The sequence below is a fragment of the Lonchura striata genome, chromosome 24 (genome assembly GCF_050655825.1).
Source record: "Lonchura striata isolate lonStrDom1 chromosome 24, ASM5065582v1, whole genome shotgun sequence".
Lineage (NCBI taxonomy): Eukaryota > Metazoa > Chordata > Aves > Passeriformes > Estrildidae > Lonchura > Lonchura striata.
Window position 1 is genome coordinate 8,463,486 of NC_140726.1, and position 11,730 is coordinate 8,475,215.

General features: G+C 50.4%; 2 protein-coding genes across 3 annotated transcripts in view; both read left to right on the forward strand.

The window, feature by feature from the left end:
* The window catches only part of HSPB2 (heat shock protein family B (small) member 2), a 486,398-nt gene that overhangs the window by 107,793 nt on the left and 366,875 nt on the right, over positions 1-11,730 (forward strand). The gene's annotated exons all lie outside the window — the stretch shown is intronic.
* Positions 1,380-5,477, forward strand: PTS (6-pyruvoyltetrahydropterin synthase). 2 transcript variants are annotated; one of them, XM_077788069.2, is made up of 6 exons: positions 1,380-1,655; positions 2,800-2,879; positions 3,564-3,586; positions 3,957-4,013; positions 4,308-4,378; positions 5,025-5,477. In XM_077788069.2, exons 1-6 carry the CDS (start codon positions 1,501-1,503, stop codon positions 5,161-5,163), a joined length of 525 nt encoding a protein of 174 aa, XP_077644195.2. In that variant the 5' UTR covers positions 1,380-1,500; the 3' UTR covers positions 5,164-5,477. The 2 variants fall into 2 exon arrangements, with proteins under 2 accessions (XP_077644195.2, XP_085416385.1); XM_085560259.1 differs by lacking the exon at positions 3,957-4,013 and having other exon boundaries at positions 1,404-1,655.

Below are 11,730 nucleotides of genomic sequence, written 5' to 3' on the forward strand. Positions count from 1 at the left end.
ATTTCCTTGAGTAACAAAGGAGCCCTTTCGCCCTTGGGGCTCTTCCTCCTCTGAGCTTCCTTCACCTTCCTTACAGGTCTTGGGAGAAGAAAAAGGATTTTACCTGGGGCTGCTGCTCTGGGAGAGGCGGAGGAGGCTCAGCCGAGCTGCTCGGAGCCACTAGATGGCAAACAGCTCCCGTTGCTGCCGTTCCAGCCCTGCCCTGCAGGACATTGTCACCTTGTCTGGCCCTTGTCACATCCTGCCCTCCTCCTGCAGCCCGTCCCCCCAGCACCGGCAGCAGAACGATGCTGAGGTGTTTAATGCAGTTCAGGCACCATCGGTTCTGTTTTTTAATTTATTTTTCTCGTTGAGGTGGGAAACGAAAAGGGGTGAGAGGCTGAGGTGCCAGCCTGTGCGGATTGCAGGCAGGCCGTGCTGTGTCCCCAAATCTTCCATGTTTAAAGCTCTGCTGCTCCCCCAGCACGCAGCCCCCGCCTGGGCTCTGTGCTCCCCCCTGAACAGCTCCGGTTCCTCTCACACCGACATCCCGCCCCGAGCTTTGGGCTCTTCCCACCCTGACCCACTCCGTGATCCCCGGCAATTCCCAGGAATTAAGGGAATGTACATCCAAACCCTGCAGCACTGAGAAATCCAGGCTCTCCCCCTTCTCCCAAAGCTTTCAGGGTTCCTCTGCTTGAACTCCATGAATGTTATTCCCAGGGCACGCTCCTTCAGGTATGTCCATAACCATCCCGGGGTCCAACGGCGACACGGGGGGATTGGAGCATCCTGGGGGGATTGAAACATCCCCGGGGCCGAACACGGGCGATTGGAACATCCCCGCATCCAGCACCGGCACGGAGGGACCGGAGCATCCCCGGATCCGATATTGGCACCGCGGAATTGGAGCATCCCGGGGGCTGAACACGGGGGATTGAGCATCCTGGGGGGATTGAAACATCCCCGGGGCTGAACACGGGGGGATTGGAGCATCCGCGGGTCTGAACACGGGGGGATTGGAGCATCCGCGGGTCTAACACCGGCACGGAGGCACCGGAGCATCCCTGGGGCCGAACACGGGGGGACCGGAGCATCCGCGGGTCTGAACACGGGGGGATTGGAGCATCCGCGGGTCTGAACACGGGGGGATTGAAGCATCCGCGGGTCTGACACCGGCACGGAGGGACCGGAGCATCCCTGGGGCCGAACACGGGGGGATTGGAGCATCCCGGGGGCTGAACACGGGGGGATTGGAGCATCCGCGGGTCTGAACACGGGGGGATTGAAGCATCCGCGGGTCTGACACCGGCACGGAGGGACCGGAGCATCCCGGGGGCTGAACACGGGGGGATTGGAGCATCCGCGGGTCTGACACCGGCACGGAGGGACCGGAGCATTCCGGGGGCTGAACACGGGGGGATTGGAGCATCCCCGGGGCTGACACCCGCATGGAGGGACCGGAGCATCCCCGGCTCTCGGCGGGCGGATCCCGCGGGCTGGAGCCGCCCCGGGGCCGGGATGAGGCCGGGCTGGAGCCGCCCCGAGCCGGGCTGGAGCCGCCCCGCTCCGGCCCCGCTCCGGCCCCGTTCCGGCCCCGCGATGTCGCCGCGCTCCGCCCGCCTGGCGCGGCTGTCGCGCTCCGTCACCTTCAGCGCCTGCCACCGCCTGCACAGGTGAGCCCCGCACAGGTGAGCCCCGCACATCCGAGCCCCGCACATCCGAGCCCCGCACATCCGAGCCCCGCAGAGCCGGGAGGAGGCTCCCAGCCCGGTTTGTCCCCGGCTCGGCCCCTTCCCGCAGCATCCGACAGCGCCCGGCTGCAGTTCCGTGCTCTGACAGAGCCCGTGGCGCTTTCGCTTTGTAAACATCGCCCGACCGGCTGGGTTCCCCCCCAGAATGATCTGTTCCCTGACCTGAAACTGCCTCAAAGCAGGGTTTGGGCTCGGCCTCTTCTCTCAGGCTGCGATAGGACAAGGGGAAACAGCCTCGAGCTGTGCCAGAGCTGGAGGTCAGGAGGAATTTCTCCATGGAAAGGATGGTCAGGCTGTGGAAGGGGCTGCCCAGGCAGGAATTTCTCCATGGAAACGATGGTCAGGCTGTGCAAGGGGCTGCCCAGGATGGTTCAGGGGGACATCAGGAGGAGTTTCTCCATGGAAAGGATGGTCAGGCTTCGGAAGGGGCTGCCCAGGATAGTTCAGGTGGGACATCAGGAGGAGTTTCTCCATGGAAAGGATGGTCAGGCCTCGGAAGGGGCTGCCCAGGGAGGAATTTCTCCATGGAAAGGATGGTCAGGCTGTGGAAGGGGCTGCCCAGGGAGTCCCCATCCCTGGAGGTGCCCGAGGAGCTCGTGGATGTGGCACTCAGTGCTCTGAGTCTGGTTGGATTCCATGATCTCACCGTTCTTTTCCAAGCTCAGAGATCCTGGGATTCTGTGATGTTCCCAAAATGTGCCTTGACCTGAAACACTCAGAGCAGGGCCCTGGATTGTTTCAAAGGGAAGATTCCCAGGGAATTCCTTTGTGCTTCTTGGAGGGGCTCCCTAAGCTTTGTTAATCAATACCAAACCCAAATGTGCAGCTTGCTCCAGGCCTGAGTGATTTTGGGCCCAGATGTTGAACATTTATCCAGCAGTGGTGTCAGGCAGCTGCTGTGAGGCAGACACAAAACCAGAGCAAGGAAAGATTCGCTGCTGTCAACAACATCTTTTCATGGACCAGACACTTTCCTGTCTGTGTTTGTGCCTCCTGAGCTGCTGGGTTAAATGTGGGAGAGGGAGAATTGAGGATCTGAACAGATCCGTGCCTGCCTTTCCCACAGCAAATCCCTGAGCGATGAGGAGAACCTGAAGCTCTTTGGGAAGTGCAACAATCCAAATGGCCACGGACACAACTACAAAGGTAGGAAGCTGATTTCCATCCTTGCTCGTGGAGTGATGCAGCTCTCGGGGTGGAGTTAACCCCCAGAAGGGCTGGGCCACTCAATCTCAGCAGCCTGGTACAGCTTTCAGCGGCTGGGTTTGTGTTTTTATCAAGAATTAAGAGGGAATTTCAGCAGCAGGGGGTTGAACCATAGCATGGGTTTGTCATTTTTTTCGGCTGAATAGATAATAAATATTTATCTTCAAATGCCACTTCTTGAATCAAATCTGCTTGTTTACACTCTGCAGAATCATTGTGATTGGAATGGAGATTTTTCTAAGCAAAAGCCATGCAAATTAAACAGCCTGGAAACATGATTTGAATGGGGTTTTTTTCACAAGTTCTCCCATTTGTACACCCCGAGCACACAGAATTAGATCTCTCCAGTTCCTGGAGTGGCTCCCTGTGTTGTTGGCACCCTGAAACCTCTGCTAAGGAGCTGCTTTATCAGGGGAGACAGGCTTATCTCCAGCCTGCCTGGGGCATCAGACACTGGGGAGGGATTTTTGTGCCTCTGAGCCACTTTTTTATGGCTCATCCCCTCATTTTATCAAAGCAGCCCCACTCCTGAGTGCACCCTGTGGGTGGGCGGGGAAGGGGCTGTAGCAGATTTGGTTTTGGCTTCACAGGCATCACAGTGACCTGAACTTTTCTTGTTTTCAGTTGTGGTCACCGTGCGTGGAGAGGTGAGTGCAGCCAGCATCTTTTTTCTGTTCCTCAGTGTGGCAGAATCCCCACAGTCCTGGCTCCATGCCTGGATTTCCCAGAGTATTTTGGAAACTCTGTGCACACCACTAGAGAGGAAAATTTTCTGTGGTCCTGTTCACAGCAAGGATTTGCTGTTTAATGCTGTTTTCGTGCTTGAAGACTCTTCCAGTGAGTTGTTCCTGCCTGCTGTCAGCTTTTAGGGGAGAGTGGAACCTCTGGAATTGTTTCCAGGCTGTATCAAGCCCTTGGGAACATCACAGGAGTGGAGTTGGAGCCCTGTGACAGTGGGAAGAGATTCTCCTTGTGGCTCACATGAGCACAGATATTCCCCCTTGTGCTTCCCTGCAGATTGACCCAGTCTCGGGGATGGTGATGAACCTGACAGACCTGAAGGAATACATGCAGGTAAAACCAGCCCAGTTTTCCTTCCAATGCCCCGGGAGAATTGATCAGAGCTTGGCTGGTACCAGCATGAAGTCGTGGTGAGCTGCTGATGGCAGGACATAAAAAAGAAATTAGGGAATAATTGAAGACTTAAATGCCTTAGCTCTGTTGTGTGAGGCAGTGCCATGTCTCCAGTTGGGAATTTCACAGCAGGCTGTGGGGCTCTTTCCCTTTTTTCCCTTCCTGCCTGGCTGTGTGTGGTTACCTGAGCCTCAGGCAGGCAGGGACAGGGCTGTCACCATCCTCTCTCTGCAGGAAGCGATCATGGAGCCGCTGGACCACAAAAACCTGGACAAGGATGTGCCCTTCTTCTCTGAGGTGGTGAGGTGGGTGAGGGACCTCCTGGAGGGGCTGGAGCATCTCCAGGGCCTGATCCTACCTGGGAAGCAGCAGCCTTTACCTGTGTGTGCCCACCCCTGTGCCCAGCTGCCCCCATCACCTCAGCCTGGGCAGGCAGGACCTGCCCATCGCTGGCAGTGACCCCAACAATCCCCCTTAGCTGAGGTGCCCCTCAGCATCCCCCAGCCCACCCTGCCTGCAAATTTGGTGTCATTTTGCCATTTCAGCATCCCCCAGCCCATCCTGCCTGCAAATTTGGTGTCATTTTGCCATTTCAGCATCCCCCAGCCCACCCTGTCTGCAAATTTTGTCACTGCCATTTCAGCTGCCCCTCAGCATCCCCCCAGCCCACCCTGCCTGCAAATTTGGTGTCATTTTCCCATTTCAGCATCCCCCAGCCCATCCTGCCTGCAAATTTGGTGTCATTTTGCCATTTCAGCATCCCACAGCCCACCCTGCCTGCAAATTTGGTGTCATTTTCCCATTTCAGCATCCCCCAGTCCATCCTGGCAGCAAATTTTGTCATTTGGCCATTTCCGCTGCCTGTCAGTGTCCCCCCAGCCCATCCTGGCTGCAAAGCCTGCTGTCACTTTGCCATTTCAGCCAGCTCTGACCCTGCTCTGTTCCCCTCAGCACCACGGAGAACGTGGCCGTGTTCATCTGGGACAGCCTCCAGAAGCTCCTGCCCCAGGGAATCCTTTACAAGGTGGAAGTGCAGGAGACAGAGCAGAACGTGGTTGTTTACAAGGGAGAAGAGACAATTGTCAAGTGAGATCAGCCTCAGCTCAGCTGCTCAGGAGAAATGCTCCAAAATCAGCTCCGTGGATTCCTGCTCCGAATTTCCTGCAGCCAGCCCTGGGTTCTGTGTTCCATCAGATGTTTCACAAGGACCCTCAGACCCCTTCTGGGTTCTCAGAATTCTGCTTTTCCTCAAGACCGTCCTGTTTTGCCAGCTGATGTGAAATTTAGAATTGTGCCAGAGTAAATAAAGCAGCTCTGGGGAGAGGAGGTGGCCTGGCAAAATCACAAAAGTCTTTGATTTCTCTCTGATTAAATACTGAATTAATTTATATTATTATTAGATAATGTGAGCTTTGGTGTTGCTTTGCTTCTTGGTCAAACAGAGAAGCATTTTTGAGAGTCAGAACTACGATATCTTTTTTTCTTATAAGTTTCTTTCCTGTGCTGCAGACACGTTTCTTCCTGTGACCAGCAAATCTTTCTCTGTGTGTAGAATTGGTGTAGTGGGCAACAAAAAAAACCAAAAAAACCATTTCTGATCTAAACTGAAGAGCCAAAGGGAGCAGGATGTTGGTGAGAACAGAAAACTGAGGAAACTGCAGTGGGAATGTCACAGCCCCAGCGGTGGCAGAGCCCTGGGGAGGGAGTGCAAGAATAAACCCTTAAATCAACCCTTAAATCAACCTTTAAACCAACCCTTAAATCAAGCCCAAAATTCAGTGGAGGTTGTTGCAGCAGGATGAGGCTGTGAGAGGAGTTTAAATGGACACTCCCCCAATTATCCTGGATATTCCTGGAGCTGGGGCCATGCTGGGAAAGCTGAGGAAGGGCAGTGAGGGAATGGTTATTGCACAATTCCTGTGGTTAAAGGCCATCAAATAAATCCCAGTGTCTGTCCAGAGGCAGCAGTGGCAATGCTGTGTGGGATTCCCTTTGTCACATCAATGTCCTGAGGAGTAATTAGGAATGGCCATCAAGAATAACTTAATGCATAATAATTAAAAACAACCTGATAAGCAGGACAGCAATTCCCTTGCTTTACAAGGAAATGGAGTATTTGAATAATGGACAAACATCCCCTTTGGGGAGGTCTAATGAAGCTTGCCTAATTGTCCACCTTGGCCACGCTCTGCTCCAGGCTGAGGTAAAGTGGGGTTTTCACTGCCAAAAAAATACCTGGGCTGGTTTAAAAGTGCTTTGGCATGGCAGGTGGGGGCTGCTGTGCCTGAGCTCAGTTCTGTGCTGTGCCCTGCTTCAGCCTCACTCCCCTCCCTGGGAGAGCTTCAGAGAGGGAAAGGTGACAAAAATTGGGATATTCCAACCGTCCCCTTTGGCAGAGCAAAACCTCTGCCCTGGGAGCTCTTTGGGGAATTTTTTCCTTTTTCAAGGTGGTGCTTTGGGGGATGTCTGCCAGCAGGTTCCTTGCAGTGTCCATCCCCTGTGATCTCTGTCCAGGGAAAAGAGTTTTCAATCTTACAGGATCAATTACCAGCTCTGAGTGTTTGATATCAGTAATAATTAAGTGTGGCATGGGTGCAAAAGTAAAATTTTAGGATTCTAGATGAGGGGTCCAAAGGGACAAGATGGAGGAAATTGGGTGTGCCTTGTCCTTTTTCTCCTTCTTCACGCCCTCCATGTCTCACTGTGGTGTTGGCATTTTTCTGTTGGTTCAGGCTGGGGACACACTGTCCAACGTAGGTGACAGATATTGGCACGTTCTTGTAAATGCAGCCCAGGGAGTTTCTGGTATTGAATGTTTGTCACATCCCACTGAGGGCAGAGCCCCACACGCTGCCCTGCAGGACAGAGCTGGGCAGGGCAGCAGAACATGTGAGAGATAAACAGAATAAACAACCTGGAAACCAGCACAGACCAATTCTGGCTTCTGCTTTGGCAGGGGGCTGACAGACAGAGACTTTCTACAATCTCAGAATCATCAATACCACAGATTCCAGCAACACTGCTCTTTTATACAGAGCTTTGCAAGGATCAAAGCCATTGGTTCTGAAGTGAAAACAACTGACACCATTGGTGTACAGTGCTTCATGCACAGTGACAGAACTTAACTATAAATAATGTGTAAAACAAGAGAGATAAAGAATTATTTACATTCTTCTCCAGCTCTTTCCCAGCCTTCTGCCTGGCTAGAAACTCCATTTCTCTCTCTGACTAAATCTGAAACCCACACTGACCCCTGTGGATTTCTGCAGCCCCTCAGCCCTGCCAAAGCCCCACGACAGCCGGAGTGTTGGGATTTATTTATTTTTATTTGCTGTGTGCACCTGGGGATTGATCTGTGTCACTCGATCAGATCTCTTGGGTTGGAGTGACTGCAGTCCTGGGGAAATGGGGATAAATCGGGTGGCTGGGTTTGGGTGGAAGGGGATGGAAACACCAGGGTGCGATTGCAGTGGGTGCTGTCCCCCACCCTGCCCAGCTCTGCCGGGAATTCCCGGTGGGATCCCGAATTCCCGGCTGAGGGAGGGAGGGACGGTTTGACAGGGAGGGAATGAACTCCCAGAATTAAACATTAAGCCCTGCCTGAGTTACTGAGTGATGAAATGCTTGGAAGGAGAGCTGCCCAGGAGACACGGGGCCAGGACAGCCCTGAGAGGTCGCAGCTGATGCCAGCAGAGGCTCAGGGACAGCACGTCCAGCTTTGGTCATGCAAAGGGGAATGGCAGGAGAAAAATGGCAGGAAATGGCATCAAAAGTGCCCAGTTATGTCCAGTGGGACTGAAAGACCCGGCTCTGCCTCCCTGTCACCTGCTGAAATCAAATCAGGTTTTGTGGAAGAGCTGGATGTAATAAATCATTTATTTGAACGTGCCGTCCTGAGGTGACTGTGGGAACAGTGCAGGGGTTTCTGTGCTATTTGTGTTCCTGTGATTCTCATTAAAACTGCTCCTTTGCTGAGCTAATGCCAGGGCAGGGCCTGGCTGAGCAGGGAGGCTGTGCGAGCACTTTAATACCTGTGCCACCATCTGCTTCTGTCAGCCAAAAGCAAAGGTTGAGACAGCCCGGGAAACCTGCCAAACAGCAGCTTTCCTTTTTGTTTTGATTTATTTTAATTTTAATTTTTAGTTTAGGGAGGTTTTTCTCATTCTGCCTCACTGGAGGAGGAAAAATCTTATTTTTTTCCCTGTGTTTGAAGCACAGTGGCCAAAGGAGGACGAGGGTGCAGCTCTGGCAGTGGAAATTATCCTGTTCGTGTGACACCAGGGGAGATGTAAGAGCCCAAAAGGAGCAGCAGAGAGAGGAACTCCACCAGGTTCTGCTGCTCAGGCTCAGGGGCCACTCCTCAGGCTGGTTTTTTACAGCCCATTGTAGCCCAAACAATGAAGGAGTTAATAAATAATCCACATTTCCAGGGATGAGGAGCTGCCCCTCTGAGCTCACAGGTCCAGCTGCACCTCCCTGTTCCCCATTGGGATTTCCCTCTTTAAGGTGATTTTTTTGGGAGGGTCGTGCCTGGAAATCAGGGGGGTCACAAGACCCCTGCTCCTTTTGGGCAGCCATGAGAGGGAAATGAATGAGGAAAAAAACAAGTAAAATTGGGGGAGGTCGCTGGGAAAGGAGGTCTCTGCCCCAGAATTCCCAATATTTCCTCATTTTCCAGAGCCCCAGAGCAGAGGCAGCCCAGGGACCCTCTGACACAATTCCCACCCAGTAATTCCCACCCTGGTGAAGCTCATTAGGGTGTTTCCTTGTGCATGGCGCTAATTGGCACTAATTAATTACCCTGTGCCAAGTGGAAACAGAACATGGAAGTCTGAAAAATGAGGAGAGCAATTGGGGCTGGGCGTTCAGGGGCATTTTGTGGCTTTTCTCCTGGAATTGTTTGTCCACTGGTGTGGAAAACTCAATTTTGGCTTGTAGATGTGCCTGGAAATTCAGTGAGTGTGGCAAAGGACTGAAAAACTCTGTCCCTGTAAATGTACCTGGAAATTCAGTGAATGTGGCAAAAGATTAAACAAATCTGTCCCTGTAAATGTGCCTGGAAATTCAGCGAGTGTGGCAAAGGATTTAGGAAATTTGTCCCTGTAAATGTGCCTGGAAATTCAATGAATGTGGCAAAAGATTGAACAACTCTGAACCTGTAAATTCAGTGAGTGTGGAAAAGGATTATCAACTCTAAATGTGCCTGGAAATTCAGTGAATGTGGAAAAAGATTGAACAAATCTGTCCCTGTAAATGTATCTGGAAATTCAATGAATGTGGCAAAGGATTGAACAAATCTGTCCTTGTAAATCTGCTTAGAAATTCAGTGAGTGTGGCAAAAGATTTATCAACTCTGTCCCTGTAAATGTACCTGGAAATTCAGCAAGTGTGGCAAAGGATTGAACAAATCTGTCCCTGTAAATTCAGTGAGTGTGGCAAAGGATTTATCAACTCTGTCCCTGTAAATGTTCCTGGAAATTCAGTGAGTGTGGCAAAGGATTGAGGAAATCTTTCCCTGTAAATCTGCTTAGAAATTCAGTGAGTGTGGCAAAGGATTGAACAAATATTTCCCTGTAAATCTGCTTAGAAATTCAGTGAGTGTGGCAAAGGATTTACCAACTCTGTCCCAGTTCAAGGCACCTCTGGGCCAAATGTTTGTGCCCCAGGTCTGCAGGTGTCCCCTCTGCTCCCTCTGCTCTCCCAGCTGAGAGGGGGAACTCACCAAGAAGAGCCCCAGGGTGAAAACCCCATCTCACTCTGCAGCTCTGGGGTTTTTTTTTGGGCTGGAAATGGAGCAAATTCAACCCTAAATGTCATGTTGTCCCCAGAATTCCTCCTGTGACGCCCACGGGAAGATGGTTCAGTGAGAATTTTGTCTCTAATCCAGAAGGTTGGGGCTGTTCTGCTGACTTGTTTGAGGTGTGATGGCACAGCAAATAAAACTTCAGGGATTACAGGAAGTCACGGGGAGGATGGGGGAATTTTTTACAGGGCTTTATGCAGCTGTAATCGTTGTGTTCATGATTAATCAATGTTTTAAGAGCTCGGCACTGCCAGTAACAGCTTTCTGCCACGGTGAGCTGAGGGTTTCATAGATGTGGGTGAGGAGTTTGACCTCAGAGCTCATCTGGGACATCCTCAGAGCCCTTCTCTGCTTCTGGAGGCAGAGCTCTGCCTGGTTGTTTTTGTGAAATTTAAGTTTTTAGCTTTTTTTTATTGTGAATTTAGCTTTCAGCACTTTAAAAATTTTTTTTCCCTCAGATCTTCTAGAGAAAACAGGGTGTGAAAGGAAATGTTCATTTTTGCTGCCCAATAGAGTAAAAATGAATGCAAATGCCATTGGTGAGGCTCACGGGTGGGACAAAGCAGCAGGAGCTGATCTGGGACATGGGAGGTGCCACAGGGATATTTAAATACAATTTCACATTTATTTAAGGCTGTAATCTTAGGAGATAGATGGATCAACAAAGAGATTGGAGTTGAGCAGTCATTTCCAGCACTAATTAGGATTTTATTGTGTGTTGTGCACTGATAAAGCGTGTCCCTAACTCTGCTAATTACCCTGCCTGCTAAACAGATGCCAGTTTTAATGGCTGGGCACTAAAAAAGTAATTTCTCCGAAATTCTGCAAGAACATTCCATGAATGCAGCACTGCAGGGTCAAAATTTCACCTGTGAAACGGTGCTGGGGAATTCTGGATTTACAGCCCAAGCCCCCCACAATGCATCAGGAAACAGGGAAAAAAGTGGAAATTGGGATGAAAAAAGTGGAATTTACACTGAGGGCACGGGAGGGAGAATTATCTTTATTTTTTGAGGCAAATCATGGCTTTTGTACCATTTGAACAAACAAGAATTGAGTGCAAGCTCAACCTGAAAGCCAAACCAGCCTTAGCAGCTGTTTAATCACAACCATCAACTTTTAGGGGTAATATTTTGGACAATTCTGATGGAATTTTAAACAAAATTTCCCTATTAGACCTGATATCTGAGTCCCTGAGAAATATAAATGGGCACGCATGATTTTTTCTGAATTCCTAAGAAATATAAATGAGCAGGACAATTTTTTCTGAATTCCTAAGAAATATAAATGGGCATGCATGATTTTTTCTGAATTTCTAAGAAATATAAATGGGGAGGGAATTTTTTTTCTGAATTCCTAAGAAATATAAATGGGCATGCATGATTTTTTCTGAATTCCTAAGAACTATAAATGACCAAGCACAATTTTTTCTGAATTCCTGAGAAATATAAATGGGCATGCATGATTTTTTCTGAATTCCTAAGAAATATAAATGACCAAGCACATTTTTTTCTGAATTCCTGAAAAATATAAATGAGCAGGCACAATTTTTTCTGAATTCCTGAAAAATATAAATGAGCAGGCATGATTTTTTCTTGTGGTGCTCAGCTCCTGTGTTAAATTTTCAGGCTCCTTTGTAGCCAGGCTCTTCAATCCCTTGGGAATTAGGATTTATTCAGCAGAAATGAGGGGATTTGGCTGGGATTTGGGCAGTTTAAAGCCAGGATTTCTTTTTTTTTTTTAGATCTGAAATATTGCTGTGGTTTGGGGCTCAGCCTCCTGAAGAGGAAGCACAAGAGGATTAAAGGGGCAGGGATCTGTTCCTGACCCTTCCCCCAAAAAACCTCACTCATG

What these genes read in the sequence shown, in the direction of transcription:
- PTS (XM_077788069.2), top strand. Translation starts at nt 1,501, where the DNA reads ATGAGGCCGGGCTGGAGCCGCCCCGAGCCGGGCTGGAGCCGCCCCGCT. An exon ending in GCCTGCCACCGCCTGCACAG is followed by an intron (nt 1,656 to 2,799) that starts GTGAGCCCCGCA and finishes CCTTTCCCACAG; the next exon opens with CAAATCCCTGAGCGATGAGG. An exon ending in ACCTGAAGGAATACATGCAG is followed by an intron (nt 4,014 to 4,307) that starts GTAAAACCAGCC and finishes CTCTCTCTGCAG; the next exon opens with GAAGCGATCATGGAGCCGCT.